Raw genomic sequence first — 26,280 nt, 5'->3', positions numbered from 1 at the left:
GGATGAGTCACATGCTGGGAACATAGAAAGGAAGGGGCAAGGAAGGGCAACTGAAAGCTGGGAGAGGAGAGGAGACCCTTGTCATCTCGGCACATGGGAGTTAGGCTGAAAGCCTCTCTGCAGTGTGCTGTCAGTCTGACGATTTTGAATTTGCTGCTCCTGAGTCCTGGCCCTCCCCATGTGCTGAGGAATTTTGGGGGGCGGGGACTGAGGCATGAGGGATCAGCCAAGCTGAGCATTGAAGAGGCAGTGAGAACTGATTAAGGCCCCTCCTGCTTGTTGCAGGGTCCTCAGAGATGTCTGACATCTTTCAATTTGTGCAGCTGTAGCTCCATCTGCCAGATGCTCCCAGCAAAGTCTTGAAGGAAAGAAACACCCAAACCCTGAGGAAGAGTCCTTTGTGGAGATTCACCCCAGCTGCAGGGAAAGTAGAATTTTTTATTGAAAGTGTGAAGTATGCTACTTGGGGTCTGGCACAGGGTCCGAGAGGCCTCAGTCTTCCAGGCGACCTCCTTCCCTGAGCCGGATGGGATTGTTTGTCAACAGGGGAAATGGCTGGGTCCTTTCTCAGGGGGCAGGGGGTGGGGTTCCAGGTGAGGAGAGGATTGGAGGGGTGGGGAGGGACCTGTTGTGAGGGCTGAAGGGACTTGGAGCTGCGGACTGTGTCAGGCCGAGCCTTTCCAGGGCTGGTTCTGGCTTCTTCCGGGGCTGTGGCAGCATCTCTGCTTCTGTCGTTCAGGCGCTCAGCACCAGAAGGTCCTTAGAAGGCAGAACAGAAAACCCAGTTAGGGGGTGGTGTGGCTCCTGGCTGCAGCCTCAACAGACAGTCGCCTGCCTTTGGATCAGGCAAGTCACATTTCTGGGAAGTGGTAACTCTCAACAGTGGGGACAACTGGGGTTAAAGCATTCTGAGAATTGTCCTGGCCATGTCATTATCTTGCCCTGTTTAGGGGATCTTGGGCAAGACACTTCCCTTCCTGCCCCTCATTTCCTTCTTTTCCAAAACAAAAGAAGCAGGCCTGAGCCCCTCTCCGCATTCTTCCAAAATCCAGTGTTCATAATTACAAATATCTACAACAAATTAAATAGTAAAAGTAGTAGACTTAGTCCACAGAACGAAATCAATACTCATGAGTCTGTACTGATATAAAAAATTGAGTAAATAGATAAATGCATTTTTTCCTTACAGCAGAATTCCAACTAATAAATGTAAAAGGAATTGCAGAAATAGAAAATCACCACTGGGCAAACACAATGGTAATAACTGTTGCAGGCAAGGACCATTAGTGAATGCCAAAATTAGTGGGGGAGAGTATGATGGGAAACAGGATATTTGCATAGGCTTAAAGTATCTCCCCATGAGATATTTATTAGTTACGAAGGGAAAAATAGTAACTTGTTGGAGAAACCTGGCAGGAACCACCTTAACCACAAGATCAAAGTGAACATCTCTCATAATCAGATTCTAACATCAGGTGCGCCATCGTGGCACACTTGAGAAGGACAGAGCATCACTTCGGTGGAGTTCTTGCTGGAAATACATAATCCAAATTTAACCATGAGAAACTATCAGTCAAATCCAGATTGAGGGACATCCCACAAAATGGGCCAGACTCATCAGGAATGTCAAGATCATAAAATACAAGGAAAATTGAGGAACTGTCACAGACTGGAGGACACCAAGGGGCCATGACAACCAAAGGCAAAGTAGGATCCAGGATCCTGAACCAGACAAAGGACATTAGTGGGAAGCCTGATAGATGAGGCCTGTTGAGCAGTTAATTGCTTTGTATCAAGGTTAATTTCCTGGTTTTGATCATTGTGCTCTGGCTGTATCAGATGCTAACATTAGAGGAAGTTGAATGAAGAGTATTCTGGATCTCTCTGTACTATTATTGCAATTTTTTAAAGTCTAAAATTATTTCAAAATAAAAAGTTAAAATAAATGGCTAGACTCATATAATAATAAGAATAGGTACCATTTGCAGAGGGCTTTCAAGACCCTCTGAGTCTTTATTTTTCCTGAGTCTTTCTTTAAACCAGTGGTTCTCCACCTTTCAGACCCAACACCCCATTTTACATTTTATTATAAGTTCTTGTATTATTTCTTTTATTATTCTGAAACAAAATTCATACTTATACAGTCTACTTACACACATATTTTAAAAAACAGTATATAAATTCACTCACTGGAATATAAAGAAGAAATAAAAATTAAGTCATTTATTATAAAATAAAACGTTTTTCGATAGGAAATACTGAAGCAGAGAATGATTATTCAGCAGAGTAAGATTCATCCCCACTAATTTAAAAAATCCCTTCAGGTTGAGGAGATTGGTTGCAATACAGCCCTGGTTGAGAACCACTGGTTTGAGCTGCCTCCATTATCTCAGTGCAAACCCTACATCTCTCTAGCTGGGTGACCTTGGGCAAGTGGCCTACCTTCTCTGATACTCAGGTCCTTCACCTGTGATGTGAGGGCAAACATCAGCCCGAGCTGTGGTAAGGCCCCAAGGCATATAAAACAGTGTAGGGGGCACTGCACATGCTCAGTAAATGGCAGAAACAGTGATGATGATGATGGTGATGATAAATTTATGCCAATCCTGGTCACATTTCCTAACCCTTTTTAAAAAGTCAGTAACAGTTAACACTAAAATGCTATATCTCTTTTAATCTCTCACCATAAACTCCACGACATGGGTAGTGTTGTTCCTCATTTTCAGATGAGGAAACTGAGGCCAGAGTGGTACTGAGGTCCTGCAGGTGCTCAAGAGAAGGGACCAGGGCGGGTACCCCTGGGGACTGTCCCAAAGCTTGCATCTGACCCTTGCCCACATTGCCCATCCAAGGTCACTGCCACCTCCCTTGACAGCTCCCCTAAGGTGGTGGGGGCCCACCCCCTGGACTGAGGCCCAAGCCTGATCTGAGTGTAAGGAGTTGGGTTCTCTGCACACGGCTGGTGGCTTTGCAAATAGATGCCACCTTTTGAAAAGAAAATTGTCAATCTGGAGCAAAAGCCCATTCATTCCAGTTCCAGGAGTATGTTCTAAGGAACTAAATCCAAGCCAGAAGCAGCTCTGGGTGCTAGGATGTTTACTACAGCCTTCTTTATTGCAATGACGACACTGATAATAATGGACGCTTCTAAAATGCTTACTATGTACCAGGGAAGTGCTGTATAAGGCACTTTACACACAGAATCTCCTTTTATCCTAAACACAGCCCTATAGGTAGTTACTATGATTAGCCCCTTTTTACAGAGGAGGAACTGAGACTCAGAGAAGTTAAGTAGCTTGCCCAGTGTCACTCAGCTGGAAACTGGCAGAGTCAGGATTTGAACCTTGGCCATTGGGCTCCAGTGCCCTCACTCTTTAACTCCGACACTCTACTGATGGAGCCCCTGATCGAAGCCATGTTTGAAAATAAAACTCCAGGTAACCATAAGCTTGTTTTCTATGTCTGTGAGTCTGTTTCTGTTTCGTAAATTTGTGCCATATTTTTTTAGATTCCACATATAAGTGATGCCAGGGGGGAAAGGGGTGGGGGAGGGATAAATTAGGAGTTTGGAATTTGCAGATACTAACAACTATATATAAAACAGATAAACAACAAGTCCTACTGTTCAGCACAGGGAACTATATTCAATATCTTGTAATAACCTATAATGATAAAGAATATGAAAAAGAGAATTCCAGAAATATTAGAATGAAAAACAGCAAAATGTTCTAAGTGGTCATTTCTGAGTTGCAAATACATCTAGGAGGATAAACATGTGTTTGTTTAATCTTTTCTGTATTTTCCAAATTTCAAACACTCAGCATATGTGTTTTTTTGTAGTGGGAACAAAACTCCCTCTATTTGAATTTCAAGGCACCAGCCATGATTATAATTAGTGGTTATTTCAGGAATATTTACCCAAAGGCCCATCTCTCCCCACTGGCTGGGCGAGCTTTGCAAGGGCCAGGATCGTGCATGTTTTGTTCACTGACATGTCCCCTGTCCTTTGGATGTTTTCTGGCACAGAGTAGGTGCTCAATCAAAGTTTTTCCAATGAACTATGTCACACTTCCACTTTGGGCAGACCCCTTACTGCTCTGAGCCTCAGTATTCCCATCTGTGAGGTGGGGGCAATGATATCTGTCTTGAGGACTAAATGAGAGTGTGGTGTGAAAAGCTTCACTTAAGTCTCTTGAGCAGCTTTGTTTCATGTTCCCTGAGCCCCATCTTTTGAAGGAAGAGGCCCCTGTGGCTGTGGTCCCACCCTTCTCTTCCCTTGTCTTTCTCCTCCCCATGTCTCGGGCTGGCTAGGAAAGCAGAACTGAGATTCTATCTCCCCTTACCTCTAAGACGTCGATGTCTGCATTGCTGAAGTCGATGTTGAGGATTTTGGGGAGAGGGACGCCAGAGCCCAGCACGGCTGTGGGGAAAAAATGATCAGGTACAGTCAGTGTGGCCAAGAAGCATCAGCCTTCCAGGAAACCACCTGTATTTTCAGGAAGACTAACCATTTCTTTCATGCCTGGCAGTTCCTCCTGCCAGGAGCACACTCTCTCGCCCTGGCCCGCCCACTGAGTTCTGAGCCTTGCCTGAGATTCTGGATGTCACCTCTGTGAGGCATCCTCCACCCTAGGCCAAGCAGCTCTGGGCTCCTGCCACTCTTCTTGAACAACTCCATTCCAGAAATCACAAAATATTAATTCTCTATCTCCACATCTGTCACCGCCACCAGATTGTGAGTTTCTTCAGGAAAAGACTGTGTCCCTATAGCCTTGGGCCGGGTACAGAAGAGGAGACAGAGGTTTGCAGAATGAGGGCATGGAAGGATGCATGGGGGCCTCAAGGTGACCGCCATGGGAGGTACTGTGGGGTTTAGATTGTCAGAGCCTAAGCAGAGCTGCTGATGAATATTCTAGAAAGAAAGAAGGAAGAGAGGAAACAAGAAAGGGAGGCAGAAAAGGGCAGGTGGGGAAACAGGATTGAGTCAGACTGAACAGACTTCCTGACTCCAGCAGGATTTTTCAGAAAGCTAAGGGCATTGTGAATCTACCCCCAGAGGAATATATTCAGCATTTCCCAAACTTGCTTGGCCCAGAACCCTTTTCTTAGAGTATCTTGTAGGATTAGTTTTCTATGAAACCCATTTTGGGAATCACGGATCTAATCCAATCTCTCACTTTTGAGAATGAACTGCTTAATAGTGAGATTAAGGGCCTAGCTACCGAGGTCATACCACCTCTTAGTGGCCAAGCCAGGATGAGAGTCTCCAGCTCTTGGCCCCCAGGTCAGCCCAGCCCAGCCCAGCTCCTGACATTGCCTTTTCCTGTCAGGGACTGAGCACGGGCTTGGTGACCAGCACTTTCTTGTGATTCAGATTCAGTCTCATCTGCTGATGGTTCCCAGAGTAAGGGTCTGTTTGACATCAAGAGCTCTCCAAGTAAACCCAGCTGACAGAGCTGATGCTGCCCCCTCTTCATCCTCTCTTGCAGGAAGCAGAAGTAGGGGAGAGAGAGGTTGGGGCTGAGAAGCATGAGGGCTGGGGACTGGGGTTTCCAATCTTAACAGGGTAACTGACAGGGCTGCTGTCCCAGCCTCCAGTGGCCCCGTAGTTCAACAAGTAGCCACAGAGAGGAGGCACCATGCTCAGTCTGTTCTGTTTATGAATTTGGGCAAGAAAACCCTCTAACTGACAATGCGACTGCCTAGGGGGGCCGGTTCTGGCTTAGGAGGCTGGGGTTGTCGGTAAGAGCAACTTCAGCTTTATCTGTACTGATTGAACTTTTCACAATAATGTGTGCATGTGGTCCCTGTATAAGTAAAAAAAATACACAGTGAAAAATAAGTCAAGAATACAACCAGGTGAATATACTTAATGACACTGAACTGTGCACTTAAAAATGATTAAGAAGGTAAATTTTATGTTATGTGTGTTTTACCACAACTAAAAATGAGCATATAAAAAAATAAACCCAGAAATACTTTAAGCTGTATTTTAAAAAACAGAGAAAGAAGAGTTTAGAAGGAAATATACCTAGATGTTGCGATTATTGCCTCTGGGAGGTGATATTTTGTTTTCTAAACTGTCCTGGACTTTCTCAAATGTACACACATGTAATTTTCATATATAAGCAGAAGTTTTCATAGATAATCAGAAAAATCAGCCAAATAAGAGGGAGGTAAGGAATATAGCAAAAGCAGCAAATATGGAAGTTGATGGACTCAGGGCAACATTTGCATTCAGAGGCTGAAATAGATAAGCTTACAATGAAGTTCTCAGAAATGCTATTGAGGTGGGATGGCTGCACATCAGATATGTCCAACAAACCAGTAGCCACCCAGTCTCCCAGCCATGTGTCCCCCGGGGAGGCCCAGGCACCTGCTCTCACCGTTCATCGCGGGCATGAATGCCAGATCGAAAATCTTCCCAACCAGCACCTCCATGAGGCCAACCTACAGAGGGAGGACAAGAGGCTTCGGTTGCTCAGATCCAAAAGGATCCTCGAGGCCCCGCCCTTCAGTCAGAGAGGAAGTGGCAAGGCTGCGCTGGGAGAATCTGGGAGCTGGCAGTCAGAGCCCCTGGACTCCGGAACCACGATGCTGGGAGCCTCAAGGCACACCTGGTCTGCCTGCTACCTGTACAGCTGTGGGGGCTGAGGCCCAGAGTGGGGCACAAGCTGGTCCAAGGCTCACGGTGAGGCAGGGACAGAGGGAGGCCCAGGTCCTTCCCGGAAGCAGGGGGTCTATGGTGGCTCGCTCTGACACCACAATGGCGACTTGGAAGGCCCTTGGGCCCTGGAGCCGACACTCCAGGTTCCCACCCCAGCTCAGCCTCCATGGGCCCCCACCACCTCCCACCCTGGAGTTGAGGGATTTGGGCCAAGTGATCCCCGTGTGGGCAGTCTGTCAAAATGGGACAGCATCACAGGCAGAGTAGAAGGAGCTGTGTGTCTGGACTCTGCCCCTCCCTCGGTTTGTGGGCCTCAGTTTTTCCATCTGAAAAATGAGGCCTGACAGCACTGATACAACCAAGGCTTTGGGATTCACAGACACCCAGGCCGCAGCCAGCCTCACGGGCATGCTATTCCCAGATCTCACTCTGGGGCCCGAGCATGGTGCTTACATCAAAATTGCCCACGTTTGAGGTTCTGAGGTTAAGGCTGGTCCTGCAGATAAAGAAAACAGCGCATTACAAGTAGTGATTGACTAAGAATCATAAATATTTCAATAAACTGTCAGAAGCCCCTCCATCAACATCCTCACGGAGGCCTCTGTCCATCTGGAGGAGTTAATTAAGAACAAAGCTGATCGCCACGTATGGAGCGCTGACCATGAACCAGATACAATGCCATATACGCAAGGCTAACATCACAGCTGGGTGTCCTCGGCAAAGCACTTAACTCCCCCCGCCTCCATTCCCTCCTCTGCAGAGTGGGTGGCTGCAGGGACTAAATGAGAGAATTCAAGTAAAGCCCTCTGAATCCTGCCTGGTGCATGGTGAGTGCCACGCACATCTGAGCATCACCACGACCTCGCTTGACCCTTTGGCAACCCCGTGGAGGAGGAACCAGGGACTCCCCAGGGACTTGGCATCACCCAGAGCTAGGGAGAGAGAGCCCGGGCTCACGTCCTGAGCTGGGCTCGCGTCCTGAGCCATGCTTGTGGCCACTGTGCTATTCTGAGCAGTGAGGTCTGAGACCTGGGTTTGAGGTCTTGCTCTGCACTCTGAGGACCTCAGCCTCGCTGTGCCTGAATCTCACCTGCAAACCGACAGTCCTACCTGAGAGAGGCCGGATCAGGCTGGCCCACAGAGCAGAGAGCCATTGGAACCACTGATGTCCAACCGGAGATGAACAAATGAGGCTTCTCAGGGGAGAAGACTCTGGTGGAATGCTGGATTCCTTCCCCACTTCCACTCCCATCCCTCCGTTCCCCATGGTCAGTCCATCTACAACACCCAAGCTCTCTCCTGCCCTTGGAAGTTTGCCTGCCTTGCTCTCACTGCTGGAAACCCCAGCTTTTCACGTGGCTGGCCTTTCTCCCCATCCAGGTCTCAGTCTCTGGCCTAAGAAATTCCCGAATGGCTTTGATCAGCATCACGTCATGAGGAACTCCCATTGTTGGGCTTGATAAGAATTTGTTGTAAGAAGAAAACCTAACAAGGATCTAGGCACATGCTGAACAATTTACACACAATCCCATCCATCTTGAGGTTGGAATAATAGTAGCACTTAGACACAGGCCAATGTCAAGAATTAAATGAATTAAGACACACTGAAGGCTTAGCTCAATGCCTGGCACATAGAAAGCATCCAATAAATAATAGTTCTTATTATTTTAAGTCCAAAGAGGTAGAGACAATTATGACCATTTTCAGATGAAAAAACCAAATTTCAGAGAGACAAAGTCACTTGGCCTATGTCACACAGCCAGTTGGTGGTCACGTTAGGATTTGAACCCATACTGCTCGGCTCCAGAAACTGTGCTTGTAACCAACCATTCCTTGTAGCTCCAGGTCAGAGAGACCTGGGTTGTCTCAAAGCCCCTCTCTGTTACTGAGTTGTGGCCTTGAGTAAGTAAATCCACCTCTCTAACCCTAGTTTTCTCCTCTTTAAAATGGGAGACTAACAGCCCCAACACCACAAGGCTAAGCCAGGTAAGATATATGGGTACCCAGCGCAGAGCTGGGAACATCACCACCACACCATCATCATCATTATCCACGTGACTGTTGGCAGTGGGTCCATCTGAGAAGCACATGGCTCCAGCCCCAGCCCAGCTTGTGCCAGTAGCCCATTTTCCCCTTTGCAGCCCCTTGGCTCTACCACGACAGCCATGCCCAGAGACCTCCAAGCCGTCCCTGGTCGCCGGGTGAGCTGGCAGCAGACACAGCAGCACCCCAGAGGCCTTTCCAAGGAGAGGAGCCCGAGGGAGCAAAACCCCTTACTTGTCCAGCTTGGCGTCGATCATGAGCTTATCGTTCTCCACGGAAAACATGGCCAAGAGGTCTGTGTCCTGGAGGAAAGGGGAGGAGAATGAAACATCACCGCCGTCGCATTCTGGCCATGGCTGGCTGAGCGCTCGCTGCGTGTCGGGCACTGGCTAGGTGCTTCGTCAACACTGACCACGAGAACAGTGGTTCCCTGGGGTTGGGGTCAGACCTTTTATAAATCAAGACCCCCAATAGTGTTCACCATGTAATGGGTTTTCCCCACCTCTGGAGGGAAGGAGTTGGCAATCGTAAGTTGTCTGCATTAACTGTTGTTCGCAAGTAGGTAACAGCAAGCAGGGAACATCACTCAGAAAGACAGCTGTCGCGAGAAGCTGATGGTTGGCAGGGGAGTGTTTACCAAGTTTCTCTGGGCTGTCTCAGAGCAGGTGGGAGTGGCCTGTAGCCTGGGAGACCTGCTTCAGATGAGCCATTGAAGATGGGATTGGGTATCATCACAGTCAATCATAACTGCCCTGCCCCCCCAAGAAGGCACACAAGGTCTAGACTTGTCCTCCTCTCCAAGCAGAAGCCTTGTTGGAGGAGGATCCCTCTTTGCTTCCCTGCCCTCCCATCCCCCTCCCTGCAAATAAAATAAAACAAGTTGATCTTATGAAAAAAAAAAAAAGACACTCCCAGCACATTCAGGTGATGTTATTAGCAGGTGACATCAGTGATGTTATTCATAATAACTGGGACGACGGAGAAAAAACAGGGGGTCTGGATGTATAGGGCAGGGACCCACACAAGCATGGGAAATCATCCTGCAGCAACCGCATTTGAGCTGAGGCCTGAAGGATGTGTAGGATTTGGCCAGACGGAAAAGAGGGTGCGAGGGTGATGGAGGCAGTGGGAAGAGCATGAGCAGAAGTGCTGGGGCAGGAAGGAAGCTGGCAGAGGAACAGGGAGAAGGCCGGAGAGCGAGGAGTGAGAGGGCTTCTGCAGGCTGGAGTAGGGATGGGGCCAGAACAGGCAGGGCTAGTGGGCTGGAGAGGAGTCAGGGCTGTGTCCTGGGGGCAGAGGAGTCACAGCAGGGTTGTGAGCCAGATGAAATGTTTGGGCTATTGATGGAAAAAAAAATCTCTGCACAGCACGGACTAGTCAAAAAGGGACTGGATCAGGGGCAGCCCTCTCCACTCCCGGGTGAGAATCAGCCCTTTTAATCTCGTATCTGTCAATGCCACAATGCCCAGAGTGGACTCCACACATGCTTCAGGTGAGAACACCCACTTCCCAGAGAAGAGGTGGCTCATTTTGTCTCCGGCCCTGGGAGGAGAGACTAGGCAGATACAGCAGATGGGACAGAAGCCTAAGTGTCTGAGCCTAAAGATTTAACCATGGAACAGGAACTGGCACTCCGTACAACTTAACACACTCCTTCCACAAATATTTACTGAGCACCTACTATGTGCCGGATCCTGTGCTAAGCTCTGGGGATCCCTAAGGGAATAAGACACTTTGTGTCTCTGCCTAGTAAAGAACTAACAAACAAATGCATTTAATAATGTCACATTAAGGCTGTGAGCAAAGTAAAGCAAGGGAGGCAGAGGGAGAGGTGGAGGTATTTGAGAAAGGGGGTCTGGGAAGACCTCTCTGAGGAGGTGACATCTGAGCAGAGATCTAATGGAAGTGAGGGATGGGCCACGCAGATGTCTGGGGGAAGAGCATTCCAGGCAGAGGGAAGAGCATGGGCAAAGGCCTGGGTGGGACCATGCCTGGCATGTTGGGGGGACACCGAGGAGCTGAGAGGTGACCTCGGGATGCTTTGGAAGGATTTTGTGGACCACTGTTAGGGCATTGGCTTTTGTTTCGGGTTTGAGAGAGGAATAATGTGATTTTAAGAGGATTCCCTCTATAAAATAACTGGAAAACGTTGTGTTTGTCTCTTTCCCCTGCTAGGTACTAGGTACCAAGGACAAGAAAGCCAGAACCATCTGTCTTGTTTCCCTTTTCTCCAGCATCTTGTAGAAAACGTAACACATAGCAGATGCTCAATAAATCTTGCTGAACAAGTGACCACAGGCTACTTTGCCACACGCTATGATGTACAACCTGTGAGAATAACAGCAACACTTCTGGGCCCTCAGGGTATCTCAGGTGCTTCTCTGAATCTCATTGATGCCCTGGCGCCGTCCCCACGTGGTGCAGGAGAAAATCAAGCATAGAGAAGGGAGTGACTTACCCCAGATCACCCAGCTAAAAGTGCTAAAGACTGGTTTTGAACCAGATCATCTGGACCCCAAGCCAGATTCGTTGTCACGGTGGTAGGGCCCATGGGGATTTGAAGGAGTCTTCGGACTCCGAAAGACCTCGTGACAACACCCCTGACTCACCACATCGAGGAGGCAGATGGTGGTCTCGACGTCATTGGGCTGGGAGACCATGATCTCGGCAGTGGCAAACACCTTCACCAGCGCCTTGTCCTTCTGCAGCGTCACTGAAGGTGGGTTGGGCACCTGGATCCTGATAGTGAGGGGGCGGGACTCGGGATACTGCTGGAACACCTGTTGGGGGCAGTGGGCTGGGGTGAGTGGGGCCCTGGGTGGTGGGGTGGCTCAGGGAGTCTAAATACACAGCAAGGGGTCCCACATTCGATCCCTCCAGACCCAACTACCTTGCTTGAGTCCCAAGAACCACATGGAAAGCTTCCAATCACTGTGGGGTTTGGACCAGGGGCTGCCTTCTCCAAGCCTCTCACACAGGGTTATCGTGAGAATTCAATGTGATCATGTCAGCAAAAGCTTCAGACTCAATGCCTGACACGTGGAAATGCTCAAAACCTGGTACTTAGCGAGATGGGGTCCTGGGGTGGGGGTGGGGGCACTGGGCCCAGTGCTGGACATTCCTACTCTCATTGAATCATCATAACAACTCCATAGGGTATTTTCCCTTCATGTTACAGATGAGAAAGCTGAGGCTCAGAGGGAAACCTGAAGCAAATTTTCCAAGGCCACCAGGAGAACTGAGAGTCTAGGCCAGGTCTGTGTGACTCTGAAGCCCAGGACCTCTCTCCCCTCCGGCTGAATTCGGAATGCCTCACAGTGAAGTGCAGAGCAAGGCATCGCTTGCCCACCCACCAGATCTCCTGGGGTCTCTGGAGACCCACAGTGGGGGTGGGGGGTGGGATCTGAGCCAGTTTGCTGCAAATTGATTCTCTCAAAGTAAATTTACTAAAGGGGCAATTCATCAAATGACCAGCTTCCCTTATTTGCTAAATAACGGATTTACCAAAAAAATTATTTTCAGGAACGCTCTTCTTGAATATATTAAATGAGCATAAATAGATGAGAAAAAACCCCACAAAATTACTTTAAAAAAAAACAATTTAAATGGAAACTTTTCCATATGAGGTGTGGGTCCTAGTCCTAAGAAGACCCTCTTCACTTTCTTGAACACCTTCAAGGTGAATCTGTTTTGGACAAGCTCTTGGTCTGTCAGCAAGCTCTTGGTGGATTCGCCTTTTGGCAAATTGGCTTTCAACAAATCAATGATTTTGTAGTTTGGCTTTGCACAAAAAGATTTTCAGGATACTTCCCCAAAGGGGCCTGCCTTCCCAACCACCTCCACCCCTACATGCAGAAACTCCAAGAATTAGTAACACTGCCTTCACAGGGACTCTGAGAGTTTACCGTGAATTCTGTCTCCACAGCAACAGGGGACCCAGGATGCTCATCCTAGCTCTGTTCAAACCTCTCCTGGTGACTCTGCCCCAACCTAGGTCTCCAGGAGACATCCCTCTGTGTCTCGCCTGCATCCCCCTACGCAGACCCAGCCCCGTATGGAGGCCCCTGCTCTGGCTCAGCCGTGCTGCTGCCATGTTGGGTGATCTCTCTGAGCCTGTTTCCCCACCTGGAAACTGGGTTGCTGGTCCCTTCTGACTTCATGGATGAGGGGAGGACTAGAACCAAATGAAAGGGTGGATTCTTAAAAACTTTCATGAACCAAAAAGTTCAGTGCACATAAGAAGTGTTCCAATAACCATAAGTAAAACAAAAGGACAACCTACGGAATGGGAGAAAACTTTTGCAAATGAAACCGACAAAGGCTTGATCTCCAGAATAGATAAGCAGCTCATATGACTTAATAAGAAAAAAACAAACAACCCAATCCACAAATGGGCAGAAGACCTAAACAAGCAATTCTCCAAGGAAGACATACAAATGATCAACAGGCACATGAAAAAATGCTCAATATCACTAATTATCAGAGAAATGCAAATCAAAACTACAATGAGGTATCACCTCACACCAGTCAGAATGGCTATCATTCAAAATGACAAATGCTGGAGACGCTGTAGAGAAAAGGGAACCCTTCTATACTGCTGGTGGGAATGCAGTTTGGTGCAGCCACTGTGGAAAACAGTATGGAGATTCCTCAAAAGACTAGGAATAGACTTACCATATGACCCAGGAATCCCGCTCCTGGGCATATATCCAGAAGGAACCCTACTTCAAAATGACACCTGCACCCCAATGTTCATAGCAGCACTATTTACAATAGCCAAGACACGGAAACAATCTAAATGTCCATCAACAGGTGACTGGATAAAGAAGAGGTGGTATATTTATGCAATGGAATACTACTCAGCCATAAAAACCGACAACACAACGCCATTTGCAGCAACATGGATGTTGCTGGAGAATGTCATTCTAAGTGAAGTAAGCAAGAAAGAGAAAGAAAAATATCATATGAGATCACTCATATGCAGAATCTAAAAAAAACATAAATACTAAACAGAAAAAGACTCATAGACATAGAATACAAACTTGTAGTTGCTAGGGGGATGGGGGGTGGGAAGGGACAGACTGGGATTTCAAAATGTAGAATAGATAAACAAGACTGTACTGTGTACCACAGGGAAATATATACAGGATCTTGTGGTGGCTCACAGCAAAAGAGAATGTGATGATGAATGTATGTATGTTCATGTATAACTGAAAAATTGTGCTCTACACTGGAATTTGACACAACATTGTAAAATGACTATAACTCAATTAAAAATGTTAAAAAAAAAAAGTAGTCCAATAAATAAAAGGTCCAGCTAATTGAGGATCCACCTGCCCCCCTGGAGCTGCCGCAGTTCACATTAGTAATTGTGCCCCGCCATTCACCTTTTAACCACATGAGGACGATAGTGACCATTTGTTGAGTTTGGTCTCATTTCCCGCCTCCTTTGAACTCAACCCAGAACCAGACAGCACAGATAGAAAGGAGATGAAAAATGTCTCACGTGGCTGTAAATTAAACCAGTCCTTTGCAGCTGTGTGATGCTTTCTACATAGGAAGCTCTTTGCTGCCATGTGTAGCATAAAAGGCCTGGGAGCAGAGCTGGGACAAGAACTGGGATCAGAAAGGCCTTCGTTCCAACGATGTGTGGCCGCTAAGCCAGCAAGAGTGCAGTTGCTCTTTTTTTTTTTTTAATTCAAGAATTTGTCGCTATTAACAAGAACAAAAATAGTTAACACTTCTTCAACACCTACCCTGGGCCTAGGTTCAAATCCTAGGTCCACAGCCACCCTGTGAGGTGAGCATGTTTGCCCCTGTTTCCCAGATGAGAAAACTGAGGCTCAGAGAGGTCACTTGCCTAAGGGAGTGAGGTTGGGATGTGCTGAGCTGGAATTCAAATTCTCATCTGTCTACTCCAAAAATATGGCTCTTTCCCTCTAGGCCTCCAGGTACCCACAGGTGCCCTGTGTCCGCATCTTTACATGCTTTATCACCTTCATCTCCTTCACCCTCCTGGATGAATGTGTGGAATAGGTATGAGCATCCTTTCTTGACAGAGGAGGAAACTAAAGTTCAGAGATGTTAAGATTCTTGCCTAAAGACACACAGCAAGGAAGTGGCCAGGCTGGGATTAGACCCGTGCAGGCCAGTCCCCTGCTAGAGCTCAGGTTCTCTCCACCTCAACCCTCTGTGTCCTCGTCTCACAGGGGCCTGGGATCCAAGCCTCTGTCACTGTACTCCCAAGGTGGGAGTCGGGGGTGGAGCACCCCACCTGAGTGCTGAGAGTCTTCCCTTCCCACCCAGATTCTGGGACAGCTAGAGGGAGTGTGAGGCTGAGGACAAGTGGAGGCATCAGCCTTCCGTACCTTGGGAATCAGGGCTCCCAGTGTGGACGTGGTGAGTGGAGGAAGTTCTTCAAACTGCAGGAAAAGAAGAAGGGTTATGTGAGTCCCTGAGGCTATGGAGACAGACAGGATTTTCTAACAGTGGTTTAACTCCTACACCCTCTCAGACAACCCCTGGGAGCATCTCCTCCTCCTTAAAGACTCCTAGGGAGGCCTTGCCTGTCTAACGGTTGCCACCACAGTAGCCATTTTGTGGTAAAGTGGACTGGCCAGCCACTTAAGCTTACTAGACAGGACTTTTAGAGCAGGAGGCAAGACCTGAGACCTTCTCCTCTAAAAATGTGATTCTTTATTAAGTCAAGGTGAGCATCAGCGTATCCATGTGCGTAACCCAGGGACAATTAAATGCATGACTCTGCTGTGTCCCTGGACTACCTGTACTAATATTTACCTAATTTCTTCTTTAAGTGACTTACTTTTTAAAATATCAAATACTAAAAAGTGGGAAGCCAGTACCACTTGGCAGAAAGAGATGGCAGCTGTAAAACCAAATGCAATAAGAACAAAACAATGACATGACATTCTGCACGGATATTGTTGTCTGGGGGGGTTGGGGTGTGGGTCTGTTCTCTCTGAGTTTAAGAAGATGCCTAAAAGTTTAAGAGAGGCTTACGATGCACTGGCACCAAAAGGAGACTATGCTCCAGGTAGAATCAAGGTTGACATAATGTGTATGATTTTTTTGGAGAGCGTCTTGTTTTTATGAGATACACACTGAAGTTTATAGAGTGAAATGTCATGAAATCTCCAAAAACTCAAATTGTTCAAAAACAGATGAATGGATGGATAAGACAGGCGGTTAGGTGGATGGATGGATGGATGGATGGACAGATGGATGGACAGATAGATATGATACAAATGCAGCAAAATAGTAACTGGTGAAACTAGGTGAATGATATTATGACATTAATTATACTCTTTTGCAACTTTTATGAAGGCTTGACAGTTTTTGAAAGATTTGGAGAGAAAATGACTCTGGAACATAGCTAACGGTGATATTTTATTCTTGTGCTCCTAATAATTACTTAGCATCAGTGTTTACCAAGTAAAAAGATTCGAAACATTTATTTTGAGATACAGATATATGGATTATATTATGCTTTTAAAAAAGGATTGGAATAAAATTATATTGAGTAAAATAGGGATCAACTTTTTGATGTCACGTAGTGGCATGTCTGTGAATCACCTACCACCCTCCCAGACAGCACACTTTGGTAAACGCTGACATAATCGATACCCTGAACTGGAGATAAGTATCTGCAGTTTTCGTGTTAGAGCCATTTCCCCAAGGCCATGGGAGCTAGGGAGGATCAACGGGGAGCAGCGTGCTGCCCGCCCAGCCCACCCCGCGGGCCTGACTCACCATGCCGTCGGTGATGTCAATATCCAGTGCCCTTTGCTTCTGCAGGAGAGTCAGCACTGAGCCCAGAAAGTTGGCAGAAATGGCCAGTTGGGAGTTGGTGTTGTCACCCATGGGGGGCAATTCTGGCATTTGCCTGGGGGCCACGGCTGGCCGCCCCAGGGGATAGTCAATGAGATCTCCTCCGGCCTCCCCAACCAGGGTCTGGGGAAGCAGAGAGGAAAGGGGTCACAGGGAGAGGTGCAGGGAGAAGAGTGGAGAAGGGAGGCTGAAGGCTGGGGTGAGGCCCTGCATCTGCCTCCAGGCAGGCTTCCTTGGTTAAACCCACTGGGTCTTAGTGACTCTTTGGTTTGTGGCCCTCATAAATTCACTTTGTGATGGGATGGCATCTCTTGTAGTTCCCACGCAGTGACAACTTATAATTAAGCCACAACATAGCACCGTGTATTTGAAATACATGTATGACATAGAGTCTGCTCTGCTCAGCCCTGCTATAACCAGTTAGCAAGTTTTTCGCCACGCAATACACACTGGAGCATCTACTCTTGAAAGACCAGACTACTCTCATAGCCTACAAGGCATTATGGGGTCTGCCCTGGAACTTCTGCCCCTCAACACCCCGCCTTCTGCGGTGCAGCCCCCAGGACCTTGTCCATCCCTGCCCCCACCTCAGCACTCCCACCGTGGTGGCTTCCCACATGCTGTTCTCTCCCCCACACTCTTCTTTGTTACATCCCACTCATCTGGCTAGCCTCAGCTCAAGCGTCACCTCCACCAGGAAGCCCTCTGTGACCTCCCCGGGCCTGCTTTAGGCTCTGATGGCCTGGGAATCTCTTTCACAGCACTCATGAGCTCTAGTTGTACATTGGTTTAAACAGTTCTTGGATGGCCTGTCCCCTCCAATAGGCTGCCAGCTCCATCAGGCCAGAGCTCTTGTCATGTTCACTACTGCACCTCCAGCCCCAGCCCAGAGACTGGCTGGTAACTGATAAATATCTCATGAATAACTCTGTGTTTATGAATATACCAGGAGTGCGTAGATTTGTGCGCACAGGTGTGTGTGTGCATGAGGGTTTGGGTGTGTACCCGTAGCTCTGTGTCTGATGGAGCAGGTGAGGAGACACTCACGTTCGTGCAGCCCAGGGGAGGTATGTGTGCGTGTGCGTTCGTGCATAGTTAGGAGCCATTCAGCTGGCAGCCACCAGATGCCACCAGCTCACAAGAGCTGGTTCCAGGCATCTCTTCTCAACCCCACGTTTAGTGAATCATGTTAGTAGCTTGACATTGGCCATGGTGGGAGTCCTTATACCATGGAAATCAGCAAAACGCTACAAATCAGGACTTTTAAAAATAAATCATGAAAAGCCCATTGTTAATGCTTACCAGCATGCAATTAGCCAGATTCATTTCTGCAGCAAACCCAAGCCTACAACAGCAGCTCTAGTAGCTAGAAGCCAGATTGCCTGGTTCAGATCCCAGGTTCACATTTATTAGCTGTGTGACCTTTGGCAAGTGGCTTACCCTCTCTGTGCCTCAATTTCCTCAATAAAAGTGCTTACCTCATACGATTAATCTACAGAAAGCACTGAGATATGCCCGGCATATAGTAAGCACTCAATAAGTGTTAGCTGCGATTGGATTTTCCAACATGACTCCTAGAAGGTCCTCATCTAATCAGGAAAGGGTCCTGTTCAAATGCTGCCTCCCAGGCACTCAGCAGCAGCCTGGGGGACTCTCACAGCTCTGCCCGTGAGGAGAGGGCCACGTCCCCAAGCCCCAAAGCCCAGGCACTCACATTGAGGTCCAGCTCCAGGAATTCCCCAGTCACAAGCGGGAGGCTGGAGAAGGTATACTGGACGCTTCCTAATATCCCCAGAGGAATCAGAGCTGCAGACAAAAGTGGAGGTCACAGGAAGGTCCCCTTCACCAACCCAGATGCCCTCTTTGTGCCCTGAGAAGGGTGGGGTGATGGGGCTCCAGTTCCAGACACCATGGAAAGAGTAAAAATTCTGGGTTCGAATCCCAGCTTTGCCTCTTCCTTGCTGTGTGATCTCAGTCAACACACTGTGCCTCTCTGAATCTGTTTCCTCCTTTATAAAATAGGCTTAGTAGAACTCCTTAGACTGTACTGGGGGGCCAAAGAGATGGTGGATATTGATAAGCTTTGTAAACTGTGAAGTGCTGTACACCAGGGAAGAAGTCTTAGGGTTCTACAACAGGAGGCTTAACTGAATCTGGCATTTCCCTGACTGCTTATGAGGAACAACCCCACCTCCTGGACTATTCCTCTCTTGTTCCTGGACACAAAGGGAGAGAATTTTACCTGTCTGGGAAAGCCATCCTCAAACTACCTAGAGTCCCAGAGAAATAGGAGCACCATCCCAGAGGGCTGCCCTATACAGCTGTCGAGGCTGTGCACTGCACAACTCAGTGCCACCATTGTGCTGTGGTCTGCTTAAAAAGAGGTCCCTGGAATTATGGAGTGCACAACTGCACAACTACATGGAGCAGGCTTGCCTCAGGGGATGTTCACTCAGAAATTTTGGATTAAGGGCTGGTGATGGAGCATGATTCTAGAGTCTCCATGGCGTCTGTTACTTGCCAATCTATTGCTATTCACTCTCCAATTTCTCTGGGTGGTTGAAGCCAACTCCCCCATTTAGAGATGAGGCAACTGGGAAGAGTCTCTCCAAGTCCACATGCTGCCAGGGCAGAGCCAGGGCTTGAATCCAGCCTCCTGACTCCCAGTCCAGAGCCATAGTGCCCTGGGGTCCAAGAGGTCCCTCTGGGACTTGGGGGGATGTTTGGGGACAAGAGAAAAGGCCAGGTATCCCCCTCTCTCCTGGCATCAGTCACACAGCACTCCACCACACTGGGCTCTCCTCCCAGGCACTGCTGTGTCCCCAGTGACTTCTGCGGGCTGGGCCCAGATCAGGCGCTAGTAGACAGTGGCTGAATGAAGCAAGGCAAGAAGGACTTACAGTCCACGAGACCCAGCTGGTCGTTGACAAGACCCAGCACCACGTCCACAATGGGGCAGAGCTATAAAGGAGAGAGGTCACTGAGTTCCGGTGTTGTGCAGTAGTTGGGGAGGGGGATGTGCACAGTAACAATAGCCAATGTTTACTGACTGCATCCCTGTGCTTGGCACTGTCCTCCCCACAGCCCTATGGGGAAGGCTGTCTCACAATTCCCATTTTACAGATGGGAAAACTGAGACTCAGGGGGTGATATGAGATGTCACATAGCTTGGAAGTGCCGGAACTGAGATTCAAGCCCAGAACTGTGATTCTCAAGCTTCACCTCCTTGTCTCGCCCCCAGTCTGCCTCCCCACATTCTTCAGGGCCCTTCCCAGACTCCCCACAACATGTCCCAGCCCCCTGGCTCACTCCATCCCTCTGGGTCACCCGCATACCCCCAGGGATGGAGGCCAGTCTGTGGCCCCTCTGTCTCAGGAAAGTCTGTGCTCCCCACTCCCCATCCCAGGATGGGTTCTTACCAAGTCCGGGAGGACATTGGCCAGGACTCGGTTCACTAAGTTGTCCACGAGGTTGGGGAGGAGCCTGGGGAGAGAGGAATGGGACGAGGAGGCTCACCAAGCTTGTCTACACTCGGGGCCCTAGTCCAGGAACTGTTGGAACAGTGGGAGCCCTGGGGTGCTGGAAAATCATTCTGAAGGATAGAAGGGCAGTGTACATTGGCCCTAGACATGGCTGGACAGGCTACCCAGGCAAATTGCTTGGCTTTTCATTCATTCATTCACTCATTCATCTATTCATTCATTCAATCAACAAACAAGCAAATGCTCTTTGAGATCTCCAGAGGGCCAGGCCCAGGCTGGGGTGTTTCTGATTTTTAACTGCAAATGTCATTCCCTCCTGCACATCTGTCCCTCTAATGGGCTTCTGCTGCAGCTTTGCATAATCTTCCTGAAGGGAAAACAAGCACCTAGCACAGTATCTGGCGCAAAGTCAGTGCTCAGTAAATGTTTGTGGAAGGGAGGGAAGAAGAGATACTGGTCCACAAGGGAAAATGAGTTGTTGGTGCTGAAAAGATTAGGAAATATGACCCATTCTACAGACAAGGAAACTGAGGTCCAGAGAAGTGACCCAGAGCAAGTTCTAAGTGCATCACCCAGCTCTAAACTGACACTTCTAACCAGCTAGTGAAGGAAGGAAAGAGATTATTGGTGCATAGACAAGACATATAATGACAAGACAGACAGACTTGTAATGCAGGTATTTGTTTCCTGAGGCTCTGTAGTGATGAGAATATGAGGGAAACATGGCTATCCTAACACAAAAGTATCACTGACAGCCTGACCCCTTGCAAATCGGTCCACCTCTGCCTTGTCTGTGCACCCCACCCCCACCCCCAGGATGTAGCTGACTGTCTCATGCTGTGCAAAGCAAAGAATTTCTTCAGATACAGTCCAAATTAGGTCATTTCTCCCAAGGTTACTATGCATTATGGTCTCCACTGTAAGTGGATTCACCTTAAGGGGCCCTGTCTTGGTTCTAATTCTCCTTGGATGAGAGGGCCTGTGAGAATGCACACGCATGTTTACCCAAGTGTGTGTGTATGTGCACATGTGTGTTGGGGGATAGTCTGAAGTTAATCTGTGTATATTCAGGGCACAGTCTGTTTCCTCCAGGGAAGTTATGCAACAGACACATTGGCTCACATGTAAAAGGACATATGTAAGAGGCTATTCATTGCAACCTCATTTGTTACAGCAGATTAGACAATGTTCACCAATAAGGGGACAGGGCAAATAAACGACTGTCCATCCAGACAGTGGAGTATTATGCAGCTGTGAAAAGGAAAACAAAAGGACACTCTGTGTTTCGTACAGAAAATTCTTCCAATAGATGAATGGTGAGAGAGAAGTGCAAAATGATGTTTATAGTATGTGCCCATTTGTGTTAAAATGAGGATGGGGAAAGAATCTACATTCCTCTTTGCTTCATTTGTGCAAAGATATCGGAAGGAGAATTGAGAAACCACCATGGTGAGCTCGATGGGATGGGGCGATGGGAGGCAGGGTGGGAAGGATCTGTGCCTTTTTATCATTTTATATTTTTGAACCATGTACTATCCGATAGATTTCCTCATGAAAATATGAATTAAGGACCTGTGAGGTTTCTGTATTTCTCTCCCCCTCCTCACCAGAACACCAGGAGCTGATTTCTCTGCCTCCGCCATCCTGGGGCAGAAACAAAGACTCAGAGAAGTCCACATGGATCAGAAATTTGGGTTTCTCATTGTACAGTGAATTTCTCTGATTCCTCAGTTTAGACGAGATGCGGGCTGGGGGGATTGGGCCAAGAAATTGGTAAGACAGGAGGGGAAGGAGTAGGGGCCTCAAAGCAGAACAAACATCTCTCAGGATGCGGGTCAGGGAGTGAAGAGAAAGGGACTTAGCTCTGAACTGCCCTGATGCGCCCACGTCTAGACCATCACCTGGACCTCCCTGGAGTGAGGGTGTGGACTTGGCCACTTTGTGGGGAGTGTGTAATAGAAAAAACTCACCACCTGACCAAGGTCATATTGAACAGAATCATTTGGGAAGTTTCCCTGGGAGTTGGGGCACAAATGGACACAAAACCCCATGAGGCATGTTTTCATAAACTCTTTAAATGTGCCAGATTCTTCACTAAGTATTTTACATTCATTATCTTAATTCCAAAGGGGAAGAAATTACCCCCATTTCACAGATAAAGAAAGTGGAGCTCACAGAGGGCGACAGAGTTGTCTGAAGTCACACAGCAAGGGACAGTGAAGCTGAAGAGGTCTGAACCCCAGGCTGCTTCCAGATCTTCTGCTCTTAGCCACATGGTTTGCCCAAGACAGACCACTCCACCATCCCCAAAGGCATTCCCCCTGCTCACTGGTACTCACCCTCGCAGCAGCTTGACTTTGATGCCCCCGAGGAGCGTGTCACATCGCTCGATGACCAACCGTGGGTAACCCGTGCGGTCCATGGTCAGCCGGACCTTGGCTGTGATGTTCACCTCCACTGCGATGTCCAGGAAGCCGATAAGACTGGAGGAGATCACGGGGCCAGGGAGGCAGTGAGTCAACCCCCAACCACTACCTCACCCGTTGGGCTTTGCCCTGGCTGTCCCTGCTATCTGCTGTGCTGCTTTCTCCTCTCCAGGGGTCCCAAACCAGAAGGTTTCCCCAGTCCCTCAAGTTATCTATAAATGAATCTATCTCCCCTTAGTCTACGAGAGCTTCAAAGGCTGGAAACAGGCCAATAAATGAACTCCATGTATAAATTCTGGTTTGCAAGGTGACCACCCAATCACCTAGCTTTGGAGATATGACCTCGTCCCATGGGGATAAACTGATGCAAAACTCCACCTTCTGAGGGCCTCTAATGAGCACCAACCACGTGGCAGGCACTATTCAGGGAGGCTTTTGCTCACCTTCCCTCACTGTGGCCGCAGCCACCTTATCATGCTCATTGCAGGTGAAGACACTAAGGCTCAGTGACATTAGGGGACTGGCCCAAGGTCATGCAGATTAAAAGAGAGTCAGGATTCGAATCCAGGCTGTCCCCTGACTCTAGCCTTCCAGATCTTAACAACCACACAGGCTGCCTTCACTGCTGACTGCTCAGGAGATGACCTGAGTCCAAAGGTATAAGCCATGCGTGAGCTGGTGAAGCATTAGGTCTTTTAGTCCCCGCATTATGGACAAAGAGGGGAGATGACCTGCCCAAGATCTCCCAGCCAAGATGTGACCGGGATCCCCCAGGGCCAAGGGCACACACCTCTTCCCGTTGATGGCCACTAGGGTGTACAAGCTCACGTAGACGCCCACACCAGGCAGGAGGCGCACGGACACCCGAGGGAGGGTCAGCTCCACGATGCGCAGCCTGCGTGGTGGGGCGAGAGCGGTGAGAGTCAGCCACCACCACTGCCTGCCACCCCACTCTCCTGGGACCGCCCTCCCTACACCTGCCTCTTCTTTGCCCCATTCATTCCTCCTGACTCTAAAAAGACCTGTGGTTCTAAAAACACAGAGAAGTTAAAGGCAACAAAATGCCATGACCCTAAATTCCCACTGCCTGGAGACCCACTGTTTACAGTTCCATGTATTTCCTTTGAACTTTTTTTTCACGTAAAGATGCTATTTCTTCTGCCTGTTCCTGCCCTTCTTTGCCCAGTTCCCTCCTACACATTCTTTAGATTTCAGCTCCAGGTCCTCTTCCTCCAGGAAGCCTCCTCTTATCTCCCCACTATACACATCCTCATTTCTCCATTATCTTCTTACCACTGTTGTAATTGTATGATTATTTCCAGGCTTCTTTGTCAAAGCCATATACCCCACCAGCCTGCAAGCTCTATGAGGACATGTCTTTTCTTGGCTAACCATGAGGTTGTGTCCCTAGTGCCAACATAGCGGCCCACACATAGTACGTGTTCTAAGTACTGAATCAAATAGTGAACCTGAGGAGGAGGCTGGGCATAATTGAAATTATAATAATGCATGTATGATTTTAAATCCTTGGGTTTTTTCCTCCTAGACCATATTACTATGACCTTTCTACAGATGAAAAAACTGAGACTCAGAGAGGAAAAGAATGGCCCAAAGTCATACACTAATATAAAAAGTTGAGCTGGGATTCAAATTCAGAACTGTTTATTGACCAGACCCCAAACCATACAACTTGGGATTCAAGATGTCCAGTCCTAGAGCCAAGCCCTAAAGTCTACGGAGTTCTGAAGACCCTCCCTTTTCCAAATACTGGCCTCTGGGGGTGATCTGTCCTGGCTGAAGGTGCTCAGGGAGCTTGACAGGGAAAGCCTGGCCCCTCCTTACCCCGTGATGCCCTGCACGGTGCTGAGGATGCCGCCCTCGCCGAGCACGCCCAGGACACCTCCTCCTCCGAGAAGTCCTCCGTCACCAAGGAGACCACCTCCGCCGAGCAGACCACCTTGGCCCGCTAGGATGCCATCAGCTGCCAGCATGCCCCCAGTGCCCAGCAAACCACCTGGGCCCAGTGCCCCAGTGGCTACACCGGGTGGGATCTCTCCTGGCTGCAGCTCTCGTCGGTGAAGTCTGCCCACGGTTGCCACACCTTCAGCTGACCTGTACCGCCTGTGGTCCCTGTGGCTGCCATATGCATTCTCAGCATGGCGGTAGTTGCTGTTTCGGAGGTCCCTGGTGCTTCCATCAGACTCAAGGATCTCCCCGTATCGGTATTTGCCCCCGAGCTGAGCGGTGTTGTCGTTAGCCTCAATGTGACCATACTTGTAATTACCACCAAGCTGCTTGCCATTGGCATACTTTGGGGGTGGTTCTCGGACATGGAAGTCATTGTAGGGAACGCCACCGACACCTCGGGAGATTTCAGCTCGTCTGTAGTCATCATAATGGTGCCGGCCGCCACCCAAAAGACCGCCACCCAAGAGACCACCACCACTGCCACCCAGCAACCCACCACCACTGCCACTCCCACCACCCAGCAGTCCCCCACCACTGCCGCCCAGGAGCCCGCCACCACTGCTGCTACCGCCACCCAGTAACCCTCCTCCAACTCCACCCAACAGATCACCACCACTCCCTCCGCCCCCACCACCAAGCAGGCCCCCCAGAAGACCACCTCCCCCGCCACCTCCACTTCCACTTCCACCAAGCAGACCCCCTAGGAGAGGCCCACCACCATCACCACCAGCTTTACCCAAGGGCACCTCTCTCATGGCCGAGCGGAGAGCATCACTTTGCTGCAGGGTGCCCGAGATGGCTGCAGAGAAGCAGAGGTGTCAGGCAGGGGCTCCTCCGCTCCAGCCCCCACTTCGGAGCATTGCTCAACTCTCTGGGCCCCACTTTCCCCTTCTGTAAAATGCCAAGGTCGAACAAGAAGGTTCCTCCAGACCAACCCAGCCGTGACGTCCTGGTGAGCTCATTAGCTGCTGGCCTTGATCTGCTAGCACTTTATCTGGGTTTCGACAGCATTCAGCCAAACCTGGGTGAATCTTTCTCAGGATCCTCCCTTCCAAGGGCTCCACACTTCACAGCTTAAAAAACCTACTTCCTCGTGCACTACCCTAGCTGATTTTTGGGAAACAGTCAAGGCCAGAATTATTGTCCCCATTTGATGGATAAAGAAATGGAAGCCTGTTACATTTAAGAAATAAGACATAATTTTTTATTCTCATGATTGCCTTGGACTGGAAGTAGGGCAGGAAATGTGTCCTCGTTTGCCAGATGAGGTCCCAAGAATTGGAGGCAGGATTAATGACAGCTCCCACTTTTGAGGGATTTCTGTGAACCAGGAACTGTGCTAAGTTTTCAAAAGATTATCTTATTTAATTCTGATATCAATCCTCTGAGATGGGGACCACAATTACACCCTCTTTGCAGATGAGAAAACTGAGACTCAGAGAACTCACGTCATAGACTTAAGGTCACACAGTCAGTATCTAAACCCCAGGAAGCCTGACTTTAGGACCCAAGCTCTTAATCACTACTTTCTACTGCCTCAAGCATAAAGTCCCCAATGTGGTGTCGGGCACATAGCAGGTGCTCAGGAAATAGTAACCAAAGAAACTATAACCCAGAGAGAAGTCAGCCATCCACCCTATGTAAAATCTACCAGTGAGGAAAAGAGTCCTTGGGAACTTCAGAGTTGGCTGGGCTTCCCTACCCCATGCCACCCCTCACCCCCGGCAGGGCTGGACTCACCATTGCTCAGCACATCCTTGGTAACCCTGAGGACAGTGTTTGTCTCTTGGCGGATGCCACACACCGCTGCCACGGACAGAGCAGCCACACACCATGCCGTCCACAT

The 26,280-nt window shown here is 48.8% G+C and overlaps 1 protein-coding gene across 1 annotated transcript; it reads right to left on the bottom strand.

Annotated features, from left to right (window-relative positions):
* Positions 1–429: 429 nt before the first annotated feature.
* BPIFB4 (BPI fold containing family B member 4) lies at positions 430–26,280 on the bottom strand. The gene is made up of 16 exons (XM_006179254.2): positions 26,175–26,280; positions 25,171–25,233; positions 24,309–24,828; positions 23,257–23,361; positions 22,380–22,523; positions 19,978–20,041; positions 19,459–19,519; positions 18,273–18,364; positions 16,481–16,681; positions 15,079–15,132; positions 11,320–11,490; positions 8,945–9,012; positions 7,121–7,163; positions 6,387–6,450; positions 4,344–4,420; positions 430–759 (listed from the first exon to the last, which is right to left on the bottom strand). The coding sequence occupies exons 1-16, from the start codon at positions 26,278–26,280 to the stop codon at positions 736–738; spliced, it is 1,857 nt and encodes a 618-aa protein (XP_006179316.2). The 3' UTR covers positions 430–735.

This window comes from Camelus ferus, chromosome 19 (assembly GCF_009834535.1).
Source record: "Camelus ferus isolate YT-003-E chromosome 19, BCGSAC_Cfer_1.0, whole genome shotgun sequence".
NCBI classification, from domain to species: Eukaryota; Metazoa; Chordata; class Mammalia; order Artiodactyla; family Camelidae; genus Camelus; species Camelus ferus.
This window is presented reverse-complemented; position numbering and strand designations above follow the sequence as displayed.